We start from the raw sequence: 24,045 nt of genomic DNA, 5'->3' as shown, positions 1-24,045 counted from the left end.
TTTTTAAAATTTATTTTTATTTTTTTCTTTTATTTCAACTGGAAGCGCTGTGGTTTGTATAATATAGGTAGATTTTATTGGAGTTAGTTTTTAAAAATCAGTATTCAGATTTTTCTTTCTGTAAGTATGCATTATTATTTGAGGTGTTTGATATTTGTTCTTCACAACTAAGACCTTAGGAAATGTCTGTTGAATGAGTGTTGATTAATCATGGATAAGCACAACCCCTGCCATTAAACAGCAGACATCTAAATTGTTTAAAGAGAATGAATATACTGAAAATTTTCTCCAATAATACAAATGGAATCTTATTAGGATATTAAAAATGTCACCTGACAGGGATTAAAATGTAAATGTGGGAGGTTAATTAGACTCTGTTAGATCAACCTGTGAAACTTAAAATACGGAGTTATGCCGCTAACTCACTTTTTCTTTTCCCTGTTACATACTGATAAGCTAGGGGAAAAGTGTAGCTTCCTGGCTCGTTCATCTCATAGTTTCTCAGTTTATACGCAGGAAGGATCAGCATTGAGAGAGTTATTAGGAAGAAGGTGAGGGTGGCCTGTTTCGGAGGGATCAGGTGAATGTGTAATACTAGCTGAAATACCAGCTTTCTGATCTTTTCTTAAAATGTCTCTTGGACCTGCCTCTTCTCCATTCTCATTGATAGGAACCTTGTTGAAGCTTCCTCACCTAACGCTTGCGTCCCTGCCCTGTCCCTGGCTCAGGTATGTGCACCCATCTGCATGGTGCGTTAGAGCACCCCTCTTAGAAGCCTCCCCGTAGCTGTGTTAATGTGTACAGTGGCTCCCTGTCAGTGTCCTGCCTCGCCAGGTCTCAGCCATTTTCCTGCGTTCAGAGCTCTTTATTGTCTGACTCACCTCTGTCTATCCAGCCTTAACTCTAAAGAAACAAACCCTTTGTTGTAGTCCCATTGCTCTCGAACACAGATGGCATCATTCCTGCTCTCTGCCTTGCCTCACACATTGTTCCTGCCTGGAATGCCCATACCCATGAAGTCCAAGTGTCCCAAATCCTGTCTGTTTTTCAAAGTCCACTCCTATTCGAGTTAGAATTACTGTCTTCCTCAGATAAAATGTGTGTGGCATCTCTCTCCTTTTTAAAATAAGGAGTGCATCTCTTTTTTATTTCAAATTAATATTTTAAAACTTTCCCCATTTTAATTCCTACTATGATAAATGTTGGGAGATTACCCTACATAAGCAAAAGCTCTTTGGGGGTCCTCAATATTTGGTTGGTAACATCTTTATTGAGATACAAATAATATACCATGCAGTTCACCCATTTCAAGAGCATCTTATTTATTTATTTATGAGCCGTAGTCTCACTCTGTCGCCAGGCTGGAGTGCAGAGGCATGATCTCAGCTCACTACAACCTCTGCTTCCTGGGTTCAAGTGATTCTCCTGCCTCAGCCTCCCGAGTAGCTGGGACTACAGGTGTGTGGCACCACACCCAGCTAATTTTTGTATTTTTAGTAGAGAAGGGGTTTCACCATGTTGGCCAGGCTGGTCTTGATCTCTTGACCTTGTGATCCACCTGCTTTGGCCTCCCAAAGTGATGGGATTGTAGGTGTGAGCCACCGCACATGGCCAGGAGCATTTAATTCATTTTGGCATTTATAATGTTCAGTCCTTACAGTTCTTTATCTCCATAACTTATCACTCCCACTAAAACTAAAATTCCTTGGGACAAAGACCAGATCTCAAACATCTGTGTGCTTTCCTTAGTTCCTGGAGTAGTCCTACAAACATCCCAGGCACAGAAATGCCTTTGAATGAATCACATCCTTTGATTTTCTTTCTGTCAGTCCTAAATTATATACATTTTTTTAGATGGGACTGGATTCAACAGTTGCCGTTTTTTTTTTGTTGTTATTGTTGTGTTTGTTTGTTTTTTTGAGACGGAGTCTCACTCTGTCAACCAGGCTGGAGTGCAGTGGCGTGATCTTGGCTCACTGCAACTTCCGCCTCCCGGGTTCAAGCTATCCTTCTGCCTCACCCTCCCAAGTAACTGGGACTACAGGCACGTGCCACCACGCCTGGCTAATTTTTATATTTTTAGTAGAGACAGGGTTTCACCATATTGGCCAGGCTGGTCTCGAGCTCATGACCTCCTGATCCACCTGCCTCGGCTTCCCAAAGTGCTGGGATTATAGGTGTGAGCCACCTTGCCCGGCCAACTATTAGCTTTTTAAATAAGGGTTCTGTGTCCATGTGTCAGTTTCTAGGGTGATGTGGCAGGGACACAAGTCCCACTTATTCTGGGATGAAGGCTGTCTCAATAACAGAGCTTGGGTGTCAGCTTTTACGAAAGGACATAGCAAAGGACAAGGACAGGGCTTATCCCTAGAGCCTGCTCTAGGGAAGGAAAAGAGGCCCTAGGGAATGAGCTGGGTCTGGGAAGTGGTCTGAAGTCTTCCAGCCTTGAGAAAATGTTTGTAAATAGTACCACAGTTAGGTGATAGGGTTAAGAGCCATAACACAGGATGCTTGTAAATGGTTTTAAACATTGAAGAGCAAAGAACACTTAACTTGCCGAGGAGCTTGAAGAAGGTGAGGCTTGCACTCTAGACCAGAACTGAAAGTGAGGGACTGTTCCCGGTAGGTGGGAGAGAAGGTAGGAGGCATTCCCTTCATGGGCAGACCATAGGAGCAGTGGAGTCTGGAGGGAGGAGGAGGGAAGAGAAAAAGAGTGGGTAGGCCTGGAGAGACAGGGTGAGATGGGCTGGCCAGGTTGAGACAGTTTATCCTTTACTCTAGCAATCCAGTCCATCAGGGACCCTGATCTCTCATGGTGGGAGGGGCGGTGGCCACATTGGAAGACTTTCTTTCTGCCCCAGGGGTGAGGTGATGTGAGAAGGAAGAATTGAAAGGATGCAGTTTGAGCTAATAGCTTTTATTTGCCAGAACTATGCAGGTCCCTTATTCAACAAACATTTGCTAAGCACCTGCTTTATTCCAGGCAGAGTTTAAGCTACTCCTGATTGTACTGTCTTTCTTCAGTGTCTTTTGTATGAAAATGTGTCCCCGGTTGGACTTGTGCTGAACTGTATTTGGGTACCCTGTGTTTAATCCAGCTTAGCTCTGCACTCTCAAATTGCAAATAAAAGGTGCTTAATAAATGAGTATGGGAAATAAAAATAATAGAAAAACAAAACCCAAACAAACAAAAAAATGAGTATGGGATTGAGTGACAGTGACAGGATTCACACCCCCAAACTATTACTATAAAGGGGGGGGAGTTACTTGTTTATAATGGGGTAGTCTGTGTGCACCACAGTCTCGGCTTCCCCAGTGATGGGTCGGACTGGCGCCAGGTCCTTCTGGTGCGGTGCGGTACGGTGCAGTGCACACTGTCACCTGGGTAGTGTTCTTGCCAAAAAGATTTAACTCAGATCTAATCATAAGGAAATGATCAGGCCTCCAAAATTTGTAGGGACAGCTCATTGGTCTGTATTATTTAAAAACATCAATGCCATGAAAGAGAAAAGAATTCCTTTAGATGAAAGGAGATTAAAGAGACATGACAACTTCACTGAGCAGCATAAGACCCTTAATTAATCAAGTCCTCCCCCAACCCTGCCTGCCACCAGAAAAGAAACAGATCAGTTGGGGAGTTTGGAATGTGGACTGGACATTAGATAAGACAGTATGTCAACTTCACCTTTGTTGGGTGTGAAAATGGTATTGTGGTCCTGAAGGAGAGTGTCCCTGTTCTTAAGTATTTATAGGTAAAGTAAGATTTCTTCCACTTATTAATACTTTCAAAAATTATAGCAAGAAAATGTGTATGCCTGTAGCTAAAACAAACTGACAAGAATGCTTATGATAGGTGAGTCAGGGTAAAGAGAATGGGATGTTTTTGTTCTCATTCAACTTTTTGGGTAGCTTTAAAATGTTTTGAAATTAGAAGTTGGAAAAAATAAAATGATTTCCTTGGGCACCTAGCTCTTTCAGCAGTAAGGTTTCCTGACGCTGACTCTGAGTTACTCGCTTTACCCCTCTGCAGGGTTGTCAGGCTCTCGAATGGCGTGCCTGTGCCCAAGTCCCTAATGCCGCTTCTACTGTGTCAGGACTGGGACATCTTTGAGCTTTGCGTCTTACTTTAATTCTTGGAAAATTCATTCTGTGACTTCTGAAACCGGCATATTTAGCAATAATAAGGAATATAGTGAGTTAATGAATCTCCCTGTGATACACGAATGGCTGACTGAGACATCTGACTTGGGGAGTGTGTCCCATTCCAGCTTCCTGTCCACTGCAGCTCTGTGGGGGGCTTGGAGCTGATAATGAGATTTCACATTTAGAATCGGGGGGCCTATACATAACCTTCCTTCAGCACTCTGTATGCCAGTGAGAAATTTGAACTGGTTTCCAGACCACCATCTTATTCCCTGGGGTCCGTGCTGGAACCTACTGCGGAGAGCAAGGTCACCTATTTGGTGGTAGCACACACGATGGTATTGCTGAGAAACGAGTGGTTTTTGAGTTGGAGCCAGCAGCATATGTCACATAGGATGCTTCCAGGCAGCTGAGCCCAGGTAGAGGCCGACAAGGGCACTAAGTTGGGTTTTGAAAGTGCAGATGAGTATGCATTGGTAGAGAGGGCTTCTGAACACACTCAAGGGAGAGAAAAAGGTGCATGGAAGGAAGCCTGTAAGTCGAGAGTGTGTGTGGGGAGGAGGCAGCACCGTGCCGAGTATCTTGTTTAATCATTGACATCATCTGAGCCTGTGTGTGGGTTCACGTTGCCATTTTCACACATGTGGAAACAGTCATGGAAAGGCAGCTGCCCCAAGATCACGTAGCCGGCTCCTGGTGGAGCAGACTGGAGCTGCCCACTGACCCATGCTCTTGGGCACTGTGTCTGCTGACCCCTTCCAGTGGTTGGTGCTGACAGTATTTGTGGAGAGGGCCTCTCATGAGTAGCAAGGACAACAGTTAGACGTTTCCTTTATTCAGCCATCTTATCCTTCGAATGGGAATTGCACCAACAGATGGAATCCAACAAACAGTACAATAAATAAATTGCCTGTTCTGGGCTGGGACCTTTCTATAAATTCATTGATTCTCATAGAAATCCCTCACTGAAGTTGAATAGAGGCTCAAGAGAGAGGAAGAGACTGCTAAGATCATACATTTTTCTGACTCCAAAGTCCACTTTCTGCTGTTTCTCTCTCTGGGCCAGAGTGGTCAGGGATACAGAAATGAAAGAGCTGCTCCATGTCTTCCAGAACAGTACCCAGGACCACGTGCGAGGTATTACAGAGAAGAGCAGCAGGTGGTGAATTCTTCATTAGGCAGCCTGTGGGCAGTGCCATTTGAGAGGCTTGGAGTGTTATGGGAGATCAGCAGAGGGAGAGTTAAGTTTTCCGTTCTCTCTTTGCACTTCCAAGATTGTGTCTCTTTTCTTCCTCCAATGGTCAGTGACTGATTCCAAGACTCAACCATTTCGGGGCCTGTGGCAAAGTTGTACCCTCCACAATTCCCTCCAATTAAACAATGTTTTGAAAATGCGGATACTAGCATATGACCTTCAGTGCTTAACCTGTCACATGTCACCGGGCTTGCAGACAGAAATTTTTTGAGTATTTTTACCAAAACACTTATATTTTGAAGAGGTCATACCGTTTCCAGCTTAATCTCTCTGTTTCGTGGCAACCAGAGTCCCTCTGGAGGCTTGGCTCAACTGCTGAAGAGGTTGGAACAAGCCTCTTTTTTTTGCTTACCCTCATCCAGCTACTCCTTCTAAACATTTATAAGCTCTACCAGGGAGGAAATTGAGCCCCTAGCAAAGTACCTGATTCCAATACCATCTGCTAACAATTTACCTTCAAACTCTCCTCCTTCTCATTAACAGTAAAATGTTACAAAAGTAGATTTGAAAGTAAATACAGTGCAGAATTTCTGCCAGGATTTAAGAGCCTTTTCCATTAAGGAGGCCTCTGCACTTGGTGTTAAATGTTCTGGGCTGGCTTTGTCTCCTTGGGGTTCACCAGTGATGTGTCAGGGCCATGTCAGCACATGTGACCCTTTGGGCAACTATTGTAATATTCAGGCATATGCCAGTCCTTAGCCTGCATGAGCCCAGCAACAGCAGAGCTCATGCCCTAAGTGGGACTGCACTTCCCTAGTTTACTCAAAAGCCTCTGAGGCTGCCTGAGAGCCACAGTCCAGGGAATGGAGGACCAAGAATAGAAGGTAGGTGTCATTACTAAATCTGCATCAGGAAACCAGAGAAGTGAATGAGTATTTGATCTTTTTTGTTTGTTTTGTGTTTGATCTTTTTGAATCTTACTTATAATGGACAAAGCTAAAACCCAACCTCAAATCTAGATGTGCTAATCTTCAGACTGTTTGTGTTACGTTACACACCTGAGTTTTCTTCAAGCTGAAATGATACGTATGTAAGACATTAGTTTGACCTCCTCTTACTCAGTGTTAATTCCACCCGGGCTGCAGTATTACATAATCTGTCATGATACAGTTCAGTTGTAAACGAAATCCAGTAGGGTAAATGAGACAGGAGGGACTCTTCTTAGCCCTGAAGACAACAAAATTATTTTAAGCAGTATAGAACTTGCTGATTAAATGAATAACAATGTGCGGATGTGATAGCAATTTTTAATTTAAAGAATTTTTAGTGCTTTTTGATGTTCAGAGTAACTTCAGTTTATTAAAAAACACTTCAGTGTGTATTAACAATGGCTGCTGAGAATTAGAGACATAATTTCTTTGGGATTCTTTTCTCTTTTCCTTTCAGCCCCTGTAGAGTTACAGCTATTAATATTTAAAAGCAGAGGGGCTAGCAGACACCATCCCTCCTGCACCAGCATCATCAGTACTGTCTGGGAGCAGGTCCCACCCTGGACCCACTGTCTCCCTTTCCAGAGGAGGTCCCTGCCTGGTTTGTGAACACAAACCTAGTCCTTCTCACTTAACAGGCAAGCCGAAGAGTTCCTGGGAGGTCAAGGATCCTCTGGCTACTGCATGGCAGACGATCAGAGGGCCAGATTGCAGTTGGCTCTGGGGACATCCCATCACCCACACTTTCCAGGCTGAGCCCTGGTCTCTTGTGTGTGTGGGTGCAGTGCAGCATGTACCTGTATACTTCCCCAGTGCCCAGCCAGGAAACACATTCTCTTCCATTGTCAGCCCATGTGTTTCCTCCTGTGCTCGGGGTTCTAGTCTGGAAGCAGCATCTGCACGTTCAGTTGCTTTCATTTCAATCAGTCCCACTATGTTAGGTGAGACAGGTAGACGGGCTGGTGGCAGCTGTTCACCCTTGGTGTCAGAACCAGGTTTCAGTCCTGTCCTCTCTTCCTTCCTCTCTGGATTAGTTTCCTGGAGCTGCCAGAATAAAATTTCACAGACTAGGTGGTATAAACAACAGAAATGTATTGACTCATTGGTCCTGGAGGCTGGAAGTCGGAGACCAAAGAGTCAGCGGGCTTATTCTGGGGCAGGCTCTTGTTGGCTTGCAGATGGCCGCCTTCTCTTCCCCCATGTCCTTGCATGGTGGCCCCTCTGTAGTGTGTCTTTGTGCTAATCTCTTGTTAGAGGGACAACACTCAGATGGGATTAATGACCTCATTTTACCTAAATTACCTCTTTAAAGTCTCTGTCTTCAAATACAGTCATGTTCTTTAAGGTACCGAGGTTTAGGACTTTAACATGTTAATTCCGGGGGTGGGCATCGTTCAGCCAATAGGGCTCCCCTTCCTCCTGTGGCCTCCCCCTCTCTTCTCTGCCTTCCTCCCTCCTCAGCTGTCTTCCTCCCACTTATTTCCCTCTACCAGTGAAAAGCATCCTGCACCCCTAGAAAGCTCATGAAAGTTGGGGAGCCTAAAGCCCAGATTTCTACTTCCAGTACTTCTGTTAATCAGCTTTGCAACCTTGAGAAACCCTTGATTCTTGAAACACTAGTTTATTCAGCTGCAAGGTGGGAGCTCTTCTTCCCCTCCTCCCTCACAAGGCTGTATTAAGGAAAAATTAGAATAACAGATTTTTTTTTTTTTTTTTTTTTGAGAAAGAGTCTCGCTCTGTTGCCAGGCTGGAGTGCAGTGGCACGATCTCGGATCACTGCAACCTCCGCCTCCCGGATTCAAGCAATTCTGCCTCAGCCTCTCAAGTAGCTGGGGCTATAGGCGTGAGCCACTATGCCCAGCTCAGTTTTGTATTTTTAGTAGAGATGGGGTTTCACCATGTTGGCCAGGATGGTCTTGATCTCTTGACCTTGTGATCCACCTGCCTCAGCTTCCCAAAGTGCTGGGATTACAGATGTGAGCCACCACGCCCGGCCACAGATCATTTTTTAATATGCTTCTAAAATAAAATACACTAATGTAAGATCCAGTAAGCCTTCTACAAAGTATAGTGTGTATGATTTAGATTCCTTGAAATTCTAGTGAAGAAGGCATATTTAACTTCTACCAGTTTTATTGTGCTTTTATTATCCTTAACTATATTATTAGCAGTACAAGATAGAGGCTGTACTCTCTCAACACAATCTCATCTTTGCTCTTAAAAAAAAGAGTAGAACTGCTCACACCAAGCCCAGTCTGGGGTGTGGACCCTGCACAGCCCCTCCCAGCCCACTAGGTGGGAGGCCAGGTCGGGCTCTGCACAGTTGGAACTGAGCCTGGGGCTGCCTGGAGCATTATAGCGTGAGAGGTGCTTTGTGTTGCCACCCAAGGGCTGGGGGAATTGCAGGCGATCATTGCCCTTGGGCAGACCGCACGTCAAGGCTCTTATCTGCTGGCTTGAGTTGCAGCAGGCCTCCTATTAAAAAAAGAAAAAAGTGAACCAGAAGGGGGCTAGCCACAAGTTAAACGATTTGAAGGAGATTGACTTCACAGTCTCTTCTCCCCAGCGGCTTGATTGTGAGACAAAGAAGTATTTATTATTTGAGAGAAAATGAGTAAGCCCTGGCTGCCAGCGCTTCTGCCCTACATAGTGACGAGACGGTGAGATGGAGAGGGGCATGGAATGTGGGAGCAGGGTCCTCTTACCAGGGTGCTCTCTCTCCAGGACAAAATGTCAGTTGGTTGCCATGGGCTGTGGTCAGCCTGAAGGAGACACATCAGCACACCACGGCTGGCTTGGCCGTCTGAGCTGTGGTTTTGCTTCTTTGATTTAGGTTCAAACGTGATAAGGGGGCTGGGAAGGGGGCTGAACAGAAAGCCTTAGACACAGCAGAGATTTAAATTGTGGACTTAAACTCTCTGTTGGTCAAGGTATAGAGATCTTTTTCAGAAATCTGTCCTTAAAAGTTATAGGAAAGCTGGGCTTGGTGGCTCATGCCTGTAATCCCAGCACTTTGGGAGGCTGAGTTGGATGGATCATGAGGTCAGGAGTTCGACTTCAAGACCAGCCTGGCCAACATGATGAAACCCCATCTCTACTAAAAATACAAAAATTAGCCGTCACAGTGGCAGGTGCTTGTAATCCCAGCTACTCGAGAGACGGAGGCAGGAGAATCACTTGAACCAGGGGCGGTGCGCGGAGGTTACAGTGAGCTGAGATTGTGCCGCTGCACTCCAGCCTGGGTGACAGTAAGACACTGTCTCAAAAAAAAAAAAAAAAAAAAGTTACAGCAAGATACATTTGAAAATAGTTTACCCTCTCTTTCTCCATAAAGACATTGTCATTTCACCCTGTGCTGTTGGTTTAATCTCCAGAAAATGCCCATAAATACTATTATTTTGCATAATTGCTCTGAGCCATGCCGTCACCTCCTATGCATCCCACACCCTGGCCGGGTGATCAGCCGGCACAGTTGGTGAGGGACCGTGTGGCTGACACCTGGGTTCCCATGCTAGCGCAGCCTTATCCCTGGGAGAATGCCTTAATCCCCCTGAAACCCAATCACTCACCCAATCTCTGTGTTGAAGGTCATGGCCTTGATTGTTCTGTTGTATGAAAATCAGATCTGCATTGAGTGGACCAGATTTTATTTGTCTCAGGTTTCAGCCAGCTACAACTTTCTTGTAGTATTCGAATAAATGAATGGAGCTGGAACTTTGAGAACTAGAAGAGTCCTTGAGTTTTAATGAACTCTCCCTTAATCATGAGATGCCAATAATTAGCTAATCTCAAAAGAAAATTTTGTTAGTTGATTACTTTGTTGAATCTGCTTTTTCTACCGCTATGTATATAGTGTGTTCTGTAAAAGTTTGGAAAGTGTTTATTAATCAGCAGTAAAGGAAGCTTAACTTTAGAAGATAAATCTGTTATGTAAGATGCAGTTCATTAGAGCCAGAAGTAGGCTGTCAAGATGATCTAATCAAACCACTTAATTCTATGAGTAAAGAAACGGAGTTTATGCCAGGCAAAGTGGCTCACACCTGTAATCCCAGCACTTTGGGAGGCAAAGGTGGGTAAATCACTTGAGGTCAGGAATTCTAGACTACCCTGGCCAACATGGTGAAACCCCATCTCTACTAAAAAATAAAATAAAAAATTAGCCGGGCATGGTAGCGTGTGCCTGTATCCCAGCTACACTCAGGAGGCTGAAGCAGGAGAATCACTTGAACTTGGGAGGCGGAGGTTGTAGTGTGCCAAGATCTCGCCACTGCACTCCAGTCTGGGCAACAGAGCTAGACTGTTTCCAAAAAAAAAAAAAAAAAAAAAAGAAAGAAAGAAAAAGAAATGGAAGTGGAGATTGAAGAGACCATTGCTATTTTGAAGCCTTTGCAGTTAGATTCTGTGTGAATCATTATTTTATGCCCCACTAAAAATAAGCAATCTTGGCTGTTAATATATGCCAATTATTTGTAAGATAAATTTCAGTCTTAGCAATATTAAAATATAGGAAATAGAATCTTTGAGATACGGTAATAACAAGGTTACACCATGGGTTACATTCTCCATGGTTCCTCCCTGTCGTCGTCCCCTCTTTCAACTTTGCCTTTTCAAGCAGAATTTTCTTGTGATATTTTATCAAAATCATCATGTAGCACAGCACAAAGCGAGGTGATTCTCTTTTTTCCTTTCTCTCTGTTAAACGTTTTTGCCATTGAAATAAACAGGCTGATTCTCATGAAATCTTAGGCCAAAATCTTTGCTTATCTTTTTCAGGGAAATTTGAAGGAATATTTTTGATCCACATATTAGAACTGCCACCATGACAAAAAAAAAAAAACTGCAGAAGTTAATTTTGTATATATTAGGCATTTTTCTTCATTTTTTCTAGGCAATTTTCTAACATATGCCTAGATAAAATTATCTTCATTTAAAAGGCCAAATACATAAAACAGAAAAGGAAAAAAAAACTTCACCCAGAATTTGAAAGAAAATTCACAGCTGTAGTTAAGCCAACTTGAAAACCTTAAAATACTGGGTTACTCAGTTCAAACCTTCCTTCTGTTTATTCTTGAAAAAGAAAGATAATCTTTTTTCCTTTTTCAGTTGCCATACCATTGTGAAATTCAGAATACACGTTAGGACAAGAGAAGAAAGCCTCTTATGCTCCCAAGACAAGTTCCTTTTGGTGGATGTACTTTTGTCTCTCACCCCTGTGGTCAGGGTCTGTACACGTTTCATTTATTTTTGTGACAGTACTTTGCACAGCCTTCAGCCTGTCATAGGCCCTCGACACACTGATTAAAAGCTGAGCTGCAGCTTTATAGGAGCTGATGAATCCAAGAGCCCAAGTCACCTCAAGTGGTTCACTGAGTCGAGATTTTTTTAACTTAATAAATAATGTTTAAAGAATTATCTGACTTTAGTATTATAGGGAGATGTAACTATACTAACAAAAGGTTTGTCTTTATTTCTGGGGAAACTCACGCATGCCTGTTCTTAATTGTTTAATAGGTTAGTATGAAAAGCCTGAGAGAAAAAAGAATCTAATGATATTGGAGCCTTATACTGTTTATAAATATATTCTTATTTTGGAGGAGGAAGAGGTAACATCTCTACTGTGACATAATTCATATACTATACAATTCACCCATTTAAAGTATACGCTTCAGTAGTTTTTTGTATATTTAGAGTTAGGCAACTTTTATCACAATAAAATTTAGAAGCTTTGTCATTCCCCAAAGAAACCTGGCACCCATGAACTGTCGCCTCCCATTCCCTCTTCTCATAGCCCCCAGCATCCACTTACCTGCTTTTTCTGCCCGTGAGCCTCCCTCTTCTGACATTTCATAGAAATGGAATCAGACAATCTTTTGTGTCTGCTTTCCTTCACTCAGCACACTGTTTTCTAGGTTTATCTGTGCTGTGGCATGAATCAGTATCTTACTCCTTTTTATAGCTGCATAATATTTCATCATGGGTATTTCACTTTTTACATCTAGTAGTTGAGGGACATTCTGGCTCTTCCCACTATTTGGCTATCTTAATAATGCTGCCGTGAACATTCATGTACAAACTTGTGTGTGGACACGTTTTCGTTTCTCTTGGTTATGTACCCAGCACTAGAATTGCTAGGTTATGTGGTAACTCTACGTTTCATCAGTTGAGAAGCTGCCAGACTGTTTTCCACAGTGGCCATGCCACTTTACCATTCATTCCACTAGCAGCGTACATGTGTTCCAGCTACCCTACATCCTTGCTAATGCTTTTGTTTTCTGTCTTTTGATCATAGTCATCCTAATGGGTGTTAGTTGTATCTCTTGTGGTATTGATTTGCATTTCCTTGATGGCTGATGATGTTGGACATCTGATATGGTGTGGCTGTGTCCCCACCCAATGTCATCTTGAATTGTAGCTCTCATAATTCCCACGTGTTGTAGGAGGGGACCTGGTAGGAGGTAATTGAATCATGGGTGCAGTTTCCCTCATACTGTTCCTGTGGTAGTCTCACAAGATCTGATGGTTTTATAAGGGAAAACCCCTTTCGCTCATTCTCATTCTCTCCTGTCTGCCACCATGATTGTGAGGCCTCCCCAGCCACGTGGAACTGTGAGTCCATTAAACCTCTTTTTCTGGGGTGTGTCTTTATCAGCAGCGTGAGAACAGACTAATACAACATCTTTCCATGTGCTTATTGGCTATTTGCATATCTTCTCTTGGAAAATGCCTATTTAGATTCTTTTCTATTTTTTATCTTTTTAATTGTTGTAAGAGTTCTTCATATAACTATATTCCTAGATAGATCTTTTAAAACTCATTATTCTATAGCATCTATGATCTTTAACATATCCTAAAGCTCTGTAAACTGCTGCCCTGCAACCTTGCCTCATTCATTCAGTCAGTCAGTATTCACTGACCATCTACAGGGTGGAAGGCATTGTGCTTTGCACTCTCAGGTTTCTTAAATGAATTAAATGCCGCCTGCTTCCAGGAACACAAAATAAGGTAGGAAGGGAAGCACCAGAGTGGTAAGTTTCTATAGAGGTTCAGAGGAAGAGGAGATGACTTTCAGATGGAGGAATCAAGGAAGACAGCCTGATGGGGGAGGCATTTTAAGTGTCTTTTGCAGGATGCATGAACTTAAAATATGAGAAGATTGGGGGAAGAACAAGTTCTCTGTGGAATGGTGATAAGTCTCATTTAACTTTTTGGGCTGAAATTTTCAGGGCTCAAAAAGAGGAATACTAGGAATAAAAACAAGAAAGGCAGTTGGGGTTTTGAATGCAGAAGTCTGCAGCCACTGGATATCGGGGGTGAGGATGGGCCGACATGCTCGGAGAATGGCGCTTTGGAAGATGGAATTCACAGAACTGTGTAGGATGATGGGGCGGGGGGTGGGGTGACAATTAAAAGCAGCCATGCTGGGTTTCCATCTCAGAGAATGACTTGTGCATTAGAAGATAGAAAGGCCTGGCTGGGCACAGTGGCTCATGGCTGTAATCCCAGCACTTTGGGTGGTTGAGGCAGGTGGATCACCTGAGGTCGTGAGTTCAAGACCAGCCTGGCTAACATGGAGAAACCCCGTCTCTACTAAAAATACAAAATTAGCCACGCATGGTGGTGCATGCCTGTAATCCCAGCTGCTCAGGAGGCTGAGGTAGGAGAGTTTCTTGAACCCAGGTGGCGGAGGTTGCCGTGAGTGGAGATCACACCATTGCACTCCAGCCTGGGCAACAAGAATGAAACTCCATCTCCAAAAAAAAAAAGACAGAATGGCCTGTAGTTAAACTCCTGTGAAAATTGTTCAGTCTTGTGGCTTTCAAATTTATTTGTCCCCAGGGTCACCCTTGTTTTTTTCGATGAATAACGTCTGACGTACATACCTTGAGTTTTGCTGTCTTAGTTCATCGTTACGCAAGTAACAATTTCTTAGTAAATGTTGGCTAGCTGGTTGGTCACTTGTTGATCATAGAATTGCATCAGTAATTCTAAGAGCTGGAAGGAGCATGACACATTAGCTAGTCTAGCCTCTCGTCGTATAGAGGCCCAGAGACGGGAAGCATGTGCCCACATTCACCCCGTCCTAAATAAAGGAAGAAGCAAGATTTGCAATGTAAGTGTCTTGTCTCCCAGACCAAATGTTTTCTTCAATTTTACTAAAATTATTTTAACCCCACCACACATACAACTGTCACCACTCCTGTCTAAAATACAAGTGTTGGGTTAGGGCCATCTAGAGAGGGGCTCCAAAGATGCATAATGCCACACAACTGTCTCTGAGCTTCTGTGCGGATTCTTTTCCTTTGCTCTAAGCCTTGTGTGAGGCTGCACATTCTTACGAGGAAGTGTTGTCGGATTGCAGAGGACTTGGGCTCTTGCCTCCAGCTAACCTGTTAACTGGAGGATCTTGGGTAGGTCACACTGTGTTTTGGGGCACAGCTTTGTCATCCATCAAATGAGGCAAATGGTGCTTCCCAGGCTCCTTCCAATGTCAGCATCCTAAGATGCTGATGTGCTGTGGCATGCATTTACCTCCATATCCAGGGGACCTGGTGGAGGCTTCTGTCACAGTCCCTGGTAAAGGACACCTGGAGTGCCTTCATGGGGCCTGCAGCCCCAGACCCAGTCCCACCCCCACCCACTGGTTAGAAATCTCTAGTGTTTTCTGAGGATTCTTATGGAATTTTTTTTCTATATTAGACATCAGTGATTCAGTCTTAAAGATAAGCATTGCATCCGTTGGATGAACTTAAAATACAAACAAGCACGAGAATTTTTACTAGGATGGAAACTGGGTAGGGGAATGGGAATGTTGTTCTTAACCCAAGGGTTTTGCTTTCCGCGTCACAGTGTATGCTGTTGGAATGAGTGACGGCTCCTTTTTTGGAGTGATTTCAGTCTGTTGCTGCAGTGCTATTTCCATAGCAACTCCTGTTGCCACACAGCCGACATCTGATGAAATGATGACCACAGCTCAGGGGTACAACTCCTCATCCCCTCGCATCCCTGCCAGGGGTGTTGAGAAACCCTGGGTGGAGAGGAGGGTCAGCCCATGCCACTTTGATGAGGTTTGATTGGCAGTTTTTGCATTCCTGGGGATATCATCAGGGCTTCCCAGAAAGTTAGCTGGGCTTGGGCTTCTGAAGCTTTCCCTTGGAAACATCCTCTTCTCTCTATGTGGAGGAGGAAGTATCACAAAGACGGGAGATAATTAGAAAGGATATTTTTCTAATTTATGAAGGTATACAGATTAGCACTGCTTTTTTTTTTTTTGTTTTTTTTTTTAATGAAAAATTACCTGATAGGGAGTACAGGCCAACCAAGATCAAACTGAATTTCTGAGTGTGGCAGGCCAGCGGGGGGCCTGTGTTTTAGGTATCTCATTTAAAATGGAAAGTTCCAGTTTGCTTTGGGGCCAGAATCCTTAAAAGAAATCCTGGCTGGAGGTGTATTATGGGTCACAGTATATTTGCTGGTTTATATCTTGCTGACTAAATTGGCAAAGTTTTTATTTTTCCTGGTAAATATTCAGAGGGTTTTTTCCTCACTCCTTTCTCCAACAAAATCATATTTGTCATATGTGTATGAAGTAAATGACTGTGAACACTGTCCACACATCTGTGATGATATGAAAATGAGTGGTGACAAACAAAGATTCCTTTTCTTAGGTACCACAAGGCCTCAGATGACGTTGACTTTATCCTCACGTTACTCTCAAATTGTGACCACATGGAAACAAAATGGGCCAGATCCGAGAGACCCAAATGTCCAGCACAGCAAAAGGGTTATTATTGGTGAAAAATTTAGGTGCTCTCCCCATGTGACTTAGAAAGTTTGAAATTTTCTCTTAATCATTAGTCTTTTTTTTTTTTTTTTTTTTTTTGAGATGGAGTTTTACTCCTGTTACCCGGGCTGGAGTGCAATGGCGCGATCTCGGCTCACCGCAACCTCCGCCTCCTGGGTTCAGGCAATTCTCTCGCCTCAGCCTCCTGAGTAGCTGGGATTACAGGCACGCGCCACCATGCCCAGCTAATTTTTTGTATTTTTAGTAGAGACGAGGTTTCACCATGTTGACCAGGATGGTCTCGATCTCGACCTCGTGATCCACCCGCCTCGGCCTCCCAAAGTGCTGGGATTACAGGCGTGAGCCACCGTGCCTGGCCTTTTTTTTTTTTGAGGCAGAGCTTCTCTCTGTTGCCCAGGCGGGATTGCAGTGGTGCGATCTCGGCTCACTGCAACCTCTGCCTCCCGGGTTCAAGCAATTCTCTGCCACAGTCTCCCAAGTAGTTGGGATTACAGGGGGGTGCCACTGTGCCCGGCTAATTTTTGTATTTTTAGTAGGGATGCAGTTTTACCATGTTGGTCAGGATGGTCTCGATCTCTTGACCTTGTGATCCACCCGCCTCAGCCTCCCAAAGTGCTGGGATCACAGGCATGAGCCACTGTACCCGGCCCAATCACTAGTCTTTATAAAGTTTAGAAGGTACACAACCTTTATGACTATGAAAGGCTATGCTTATTTTAATTCACAGCAAGGCACAAAGTGATTACCTAGTACAAAACCTTTTAAAACAGTTAGGAAAAACGCCAGGATACCAAATCAAATGGAAATTTGGACCCTAATTTGATTGCCTAACTTTGAAAAATGTTTCAGAACTGCACCTACCTACGTATTATGCTTGTGATAAGTTATATGCTGAAGCTTTGTGCTGGTAATATTTTTAATGTGCAATTTTTAGTGGACTATAAGAATTAAACATTTATTTCCCATTAAACTATATGTTTCTTTTAACTTTAGGGAGCAAATGTGTAAACAGCCCATAAACTTTCCTCACTTTTAAAAGAAATAATATACCAAGAATATAATAATAATAATAAAACAGAACAAGCAGGGAAAGTGAGTTGGGTATGGTGTTTTCATGATTGCGGTGAGGTTATTCTCCTGTCCATATGGAGTGGAATACCCACACCTGAAAAGACCTTTGTTGTTTTAAATTAACTTTTGAGATTGTTTACAGCAAATGCTTTTTGCCTCCCCACTGCTATTTGATTGCAACTTTTTATTTCAAACTCTACCCTAAAGAGTGATTGTGCTAGAAAACCAAGTTGATGTAAAATGTCTCATGCTTGGCAGCTCACCACACTCAAACCGTGTTCTGGGGATGGCAGGCAGCCCCATCCCACTGCCAAAAACTTTCCACTGGGAGTAGTTTTGCAAGGGGCTGGCTGGGCGGGCGGGGAGCCTGGGGGACTGAGATGGGGGCCTTTCTCCTGCTTGGTGACTACATCATCTCTCTCTGCGTAGGTGAAGCTGCTCTCCGAGGAGAACCCAGAATGCAGACCCTGCCAGTGGCCTCTGCCCTCAGCAGTCACCGCACCGGTCCTCCCCCCATCAGCCCCAGCAAGAGGAAGTTCAGCATGGAGCCAGGTGACGAGGACCTAGACTGTGACAATGACCACGTCTCCAAGATGAGTCGCATCTTCAGCCCCCATCTGTGAGTTCTTCTGTTCTTATTTTGGCTTAAGGGTGCTTGGTGCTGGGGCCCTATTTGTTTTGCAACTTTGTGCTGATTCTGAAGTTACCATTTGGATACTTTATTTGTAAAGGATACTTTATTTATAAAGAAAAATAACGCTTGCTGGTCTGACAAAAAGAAGGTAGTATACTCATTTGGATAACTTGTAGAGACATGAAGTCCCACTTCCCTCCAGCGTACCTGTAGTAGGACCTTTCTCATGTTAAATTCCGTAGAAGTTTATGTCCTCCCCTTAGAGCTTCTGCAAGTAGTTATCTGCTAAGCTTGGCTTTTCACCTCTACATAACTGATTGTTTTTAGGAGAATCAGTGTTAGTGAATGTCAGTATGCACCAGACAAATAGAAGGGAAGGTCAGCACCTGAGCAGATGCCTGTTAAGGTTTTACTCAGGAGTCTAGGATTGTACACGAAGAAGTGTTCGTCCCACGTTGTGTGTCCCTGGTACAAACTTGGGACCTTCCCATAAAGGGAAGCCAGCTTCCTATGCTCATACAGGTTGCCACTCATCACATCCAGCCAGTCCTTGATCTGCCGCTGACACTCTACCTTCTTGACACAAATTGCTTCAACTCTTTGGCCTCAGTTTCCTTATTTGTGAGACAACAGGGGATGAAACTGCAGTTCTCTGTAATACACTGTGCATCATCACCACATTTCCACTGGAAAAGCCTCCCGCTTCCATGCACTGGCTTCTTCCGTTTGTACTCTGCTCTTGGCACACACCCTGCGTGCAAAGGGATAGGCTTCTCCCCAGTTTTCAGGACTTGGAGACACCCCATCACCTGCCCAGGGGGACTGTGGGGACAGTGGTGAAGGCAGTTGGTGTTCTCAGAGTTGTCTTGCCAGTCCGGGCGAGGCTGCACTGAGTATCGGAGGGAGTTTTGCATATGCAGGTACAGAGGTCCTCCTCCTTCCCCGCCCCAAGCACTCACTCCAGCGTGAGTCAGTGTTTCCTCATTTTCAACATGCTCCAATTCCTGAGGGTGCTGCTGCTGCCCCGCAGGAAGGTAGAGCAGGGAAGGCTCCTCCTTGGAGGCAGAGCTTCCGCAGAGAGGTGGCCCAGCTCCCGCCTCTGCTGCCTCAGCTCCAGCGTCCTCGCATTCCGCTCGTTCCAGTCAGCTTGGACTGTTGTGTTCAGTCATAAGACACTGACAGAGGTATTTATCCTCAAATAAATCACTGCAGTGTTAGTCAGAGGCTGAGCCTGCAGTCTGGAGCCCTGGAATTTGCTACCATCAGGAATCCAGCAGGAAGGTCCTGCAAACAATGCACTCCGCAGTTAGGGCTCGCTGAACTCCTGGGTGCTCAACTGTTGCAGTTCATTCTTTTATTACCACAGATTTCTTGTTCTTTCCCATCCCCCTTTTCCAAACCCCAATATGAGCATTTGTTCTTTTTTCTTTTCTTTTCGTTAGTAAGAAAGGGGAAGGCAGCCTGCAGACAAACATGCGTTAATTTAAATCCTGATTCTGCCACACAACAGCTGTGAGGCTTTGGACAAGTCACTTAATTTAACTGGGCCCAGTATCCTTGACAATGATAATAGTTAATGTATAGAGCTGTTATGAGGATTAGAGTTAAAATAGATAAAGAGTTTGGCACGGTGTAGCACTCAGTTGATGAGAGCTGTTACTCCATTGTTCAGACACTGGTTATAATGATAAAGAATAAGAGTGTGTGTGTGTGTGTGTGTGTGTGTACGTATGTATGTATGTATGGTGGATTTAATGTTTGATAGTTAAAATCTGCTTTTTAATAAAAAGCCTGGGTTCAAATCTGCTTTCTTTGCATTTCATCGAAGATAATATTAATTCCTTCCTCATAGGATTATTGTAAGGACTTAAGTACGGTGCCTGGCAGATTGTAAGCACTCAGCTTTAGTTATTATTATTAGAATGTTAAAGCGTTTAGAAAATAATTTTATGGCTAGGCACAGTGGCTCACATCTATAATCGTAGCACTTTGGGAGGCCGAGGTGGTTGGGTCACCTGAGGCCAGGAGTTCGAGATCAGCCTAGGCAATATGGTGAAACCCTGTCTCTACTAAAAAGTACAAAAAACTAGCTGGGTGTCGTGGTTGGTGCCTGTAATCCCAGCCACTTGGGAGGCTGAGGCATGAGAATCGCTTGAACCTGGAGGTGTAGGTTGCAGTGAGCCAAGTGAGACTCCGTCTAAAAATAAAAAAGGAAAAGAAAATAATTTTGTAACTCTCTTGGGGGCAATAAATATGACCTTGATGTATGGGTCTGTGATGACACTATAAATAATTTTAAATGTAAAGAATAGAATCACTAATTTTTTTTTTTTTTGGAGACAGAGCATCACTCTGCCTCCCAGGCTGGAATGCAGTGTCATAGTCTTGGCTCATTGCACCCTCCACCTCCTGGGTTCAAGCGATTCTCCTGCCTCAGCCTCCTGAGTAGCTGAGACTACAGGCATACGCCACCACGCCAGCAAATTTTTGTAATTTTAGTAGAGACGGGGTTTTGCCATGTTGGCCAGGCTGGTCTTGAACTCCTGACCTTGTGATCTGCCTGCCTTGGCCTCCCAAAGTGCTAGGATTACAGGCACGAGCCACGGCACCTGGCCAGATTTGCTGAATTTTATGTGAAACTCCCAGTTGACATTATTATGCAAAGTTTTAGGAAAATAGAAACAGCAGTAACCCCATCTCTCAGACTCCCTTACACCAGCCAGATGGTTCCCCCTCATTTTAAAAATTATGGTAAAAAGTATATATATATATCTATTATAAAATGTATTTTCTTAACCGCTTTTAAGTGCACAGTATAAGGAGGAAAGGCCATCAGTGTGTGGTTAGGTCCTTCTGAGTTACTATGTCATAGTTACTAATTTTAGCAACATTACCATTGTTTCTACTGTATTTTCTAGGAGCCTAATGACAGATTGGAAAGATGCTGCCTGTCTTACTTCTTCTTGTTGTAGGGTATTTAGTGCTGCCGTTCGATGAAATGTTTCCTGTTGGGCTATAGTTATGTCCCCCCTTTATATTTAATGTCTGAGAAGTTATCTGTAATACATTTCAGATTCATAATTATTTGAAAAGGAATAGTCTAGTGTATTTGCCTCTTTAAGGAGATCACAAAATGGTTTTTGTGCTTTATCTTCTTAGAGTTTGTGTAATGACATGTAATGAAAATGTGATTTATTTGATCATTAAAGCAATCACAAGAATTCTGGGGAACAGAATGTTATTGGAAAAGAGTTTTGGCTGGGTGTGTTAGCTCATGCCTGTAATCCCAGCATTTTAGGAGGCTGAGGCAGGCAGATTGCTTGAGTCCAGGAGTTCAAGTCCAGCCTGGGCAGCAAGACCCACATCTCTACAAAAAAATTTAAAAATTAGCTTGACCTGGAGGAGTGCTCCTGTGCTCCCAGCTATTTGGGAGGCTGAGGTGGGAGAATAGCTTAAGCCCTGGAGTTTAAGGCTACAGTGAACTGTGATCACACCAGTGCACTCCAGCCAGGGTACAAAAGGGAGACCCTGGTTCTAAAAAAGGAAGGGAGGGAGGGAGAAAGAAAACTAGTTTTGGTAGCCAGCTAACAAGTCCTCAAAGATGCATGGGTTGGCTACATTTTATTATAACCATCATACGGAGACATTTTCTAGAAGAAAGATGGAGACATCAGGTGACTCTGAGCCATAGTAAGAAGCAACAGAGGCTGGGCTCATTGGTTCATTCCTGTAATCTTCGCACTTTGGGAGGCCGAGGCGGGTGGATCACTTTGAGGTCAGGAGTTCGAGACCAGCCTGACCAATATGGTAAAACCCTGTCTCTACTAAAAATACAAAAAAAAAATTAGTAGGGTGTGGGGGTGTGTACCTGTAGTTGCAGCTACGTAGAAAGCTGAGACAGGAACATCGCTTGAACCTGGGCAGCAGAGGTGGCAGTGAGCTGAGATTGCGCCATTGCACTCTAGCCTGGAAGACAGAGCAAGACTGTCTAAAAAAAAAAAAAAAAGATGAGACAAAGAATAAGACGAATTCTATCTGGTTTGATTTTGGGGAAGGGGAAAAAGAGAGGCTTCCTTAGTGATTTCTTCAGAATTTTGAAAATTAGGCTGGGCTTTTATTCCAGTCTTTTTTTTTTCTTTTATTTTTTATACACACACTTCCACCATCAGAATTCCAGCCTCTTAGGGCCTGGAATATTTGAACTCATCATTTTTTTTTATGATAATTGTTACCAAAACACCAGGGGGTTTGGTCTAGGTCCTGCTGCCCTCTGCACAGAAAGCCAGTGACTGAGGACAAGTACTGCCAAGGAAGAAGGCTTTCATTGGGTACTCCAGCCTAGGAGATGGGGCAAATCCATTTCCCTGATGGACTTAAACGAGGGGTCTATATGGCAGGGAAGAAATGAAACAATTGTAACAAACAGGAACTTGGGAGGGGCAAGGAGGTAATCATGATGAAGGAGGGTCCCTTATCTCATTTTCCCAATGTAGTGACCTGGTGAGTTTCAGTTCCTTGACACCATTTTTTTGAGAGGCCTTGAAGGGCTTTTCCTAAGGAACTCAGATAAAACAAATGTAAGTTTTATGCTTTAAGACCGGAAAGGGCAGTTTCTGTGTTTATCCATTAACCTATCTAGGGGACTGTTGGGTTGATTCTAATACAGAGACCCTGAGAAATACATTATTTCTGTTTATTTCTTAAGAAAAGTCTTAAGAACATGAATGCCTATTTGGAAGTTGGAAAGTATCTATCTATAGTGTCTGGAAAGAGTGGATTAAAGGATGGGAAGAGGTAGAGTGAAATTTGTCTTGTGGAAAAATCAGTAAGCTGTTTTTTTTTAATGGCCCTTGATATTCAAGTGCAATCTGGTAAGAAAGAACTCTTCCCCCTTTCACCTGCCTGCCTATTTATCTACTTACTATCCACATGGACTCCAGGGTTCCTGTCTTATTCAGTGAGTTATAGCCGTCCCAGAGTTGACAAGCAAGAACCCCTTCCACTGGTCCTATGTCCTTGTCATACCCTCCATTATTTTGTTGTGGTTGTTGAGCACTTTCTTATTTTCTGGACTGCAAGTTGTTCTAGGCTCATCTTGTAGCCTCCCTGCTCCAGCCATGGAATGAGTCATTTTTCCAGCGGACTCCAGTTCCTTTTAGTGGGGAATAGGATTTAGAAGCCCACATCCAGGTGCTTGGTGTTATCATTACCATGGATTATGTAGCGTTTCATGGTTACTTATTGTTACTGTGATGACGCTGCTTCTAGACTTGATTTGTCTAATAGTATGGCAGACACCAGCCACAGGTGTTGATTTAAATTTAAAATGAGACAAAATTTAAAATCTAGTTCCTCAGCTGCACAAGTCACATTTTTTTTTTTTTTTTTGAGACGGAGTTTCGCTCTTGTTACCCAGGTTGGAGTGCAATGGCGCGATCTCGGCTCACCGCAACCTCCGCCTCCTGGGCTCAGGCAATTCTCCTGCCTCAGCCTCCTGAGTAGCTGGGATTACAGGCACGCGCCACCATGCCCAGCTAATTTTTGGTACTTTTAGTAGAGACGGGGTTTCACCTTGTTGACCAGGATGGTCTTGATCTCTTGACCTCGTGATCCACCCGCCTCGGCCTCCCAAAGTGCTGGGATTACAGGCTTGAGCCACCGCGCCCGGCACAAGTCACATTTTAAGCTCAGTAGCCACATGTGGCCGGTCGCTACCATATTGGACGGGACAGATACAGAACATTTCCATCATCACAAGGAGTTCTATTGAACAGCACTGTTTCTAAATCCTTTCCATGGAAAGAACTAGGAAATAATGAGTTCCTGGTGATGCTACAGGGCTAACCCAGCTCCCCCGAGCTCCTCCTCACCCTCCCCATTCCATACTGTATCTCCCTTGTTCACCAGTAAGAACGACATCCACGCATGTACTCATGGTCCACTCCTGCAGTGCATGCCAGGTAGTTTCAGAATCACGATGTCAATACCACTTTGAAAAATAAACTAAAAAGGGTTCAGGATTTGTTTATGGTTTTTCCTTCTCCCATGCCAAGGGCATAATAATCAAAAATGAATTTTAAGAGTGACTTTCCTTTTTCTCCGTCAATGTTGTCATGTTACTTGAAATATATTATTAGGTTCATTCATTTCTGTTTGCATTCAGTTTTAGACTTTTTTCATCCTTTTTTTTTTTTTTTTTTTTTTTTTTTTA

At 43.6% G+C, this 24,045-nt stretch overlaps 1 protein-coding gene across 9 annotated transcripts in view; it reads left to right on the top strand.

The window, feature by feature from the left end:
* VGLL4 (vestigial like family member 4) overlaps positions 1-24,045 on the top strand; it is a 166,085-nt gene that overhangs the window by 104,248 nt on the left and 37,792 nt on the right. For 7 of the 9 annotated variants that reach the window (XM_032262232.1, XM_032262236.1, XM_032262231.1 and 4 more), the window contains one exon: positions 17,630-17,819. In XM_032262232.1, coding sequence (XP_032118123.1) covers positions 17,630-17,819 — 190 coding nt within the window. Of the gene's footprint in view, positions 1-2,179; positions 6,223-17,629; positions 17,820-24,045 lie in introns of those variants that run through there. The other 2 variants (XM_032262233.1, XM_032262237.1) reach the window with 2 other exon arrangements.

Source organism: Sapajus apella, unplaced genomic scaffold (genome assembly GCF_009761245.1).
Source record: "Sapajus apella isolate SASKATOON/1434 unplaced genomic scaffold, GSC_monkey_1.0 scaffold128, whole genome shotgun sequence".
NCBI lineage: Eukaryota > Metazoa > Chordata > Mammalia > Primates > Cebidae > Sapajus > Sapajus apella.
The sequence above is the reverse complement of the archived record's forward strand: the minus strand, read 5'-3'. Positions and strand labels throughout refer to the sequence as shown.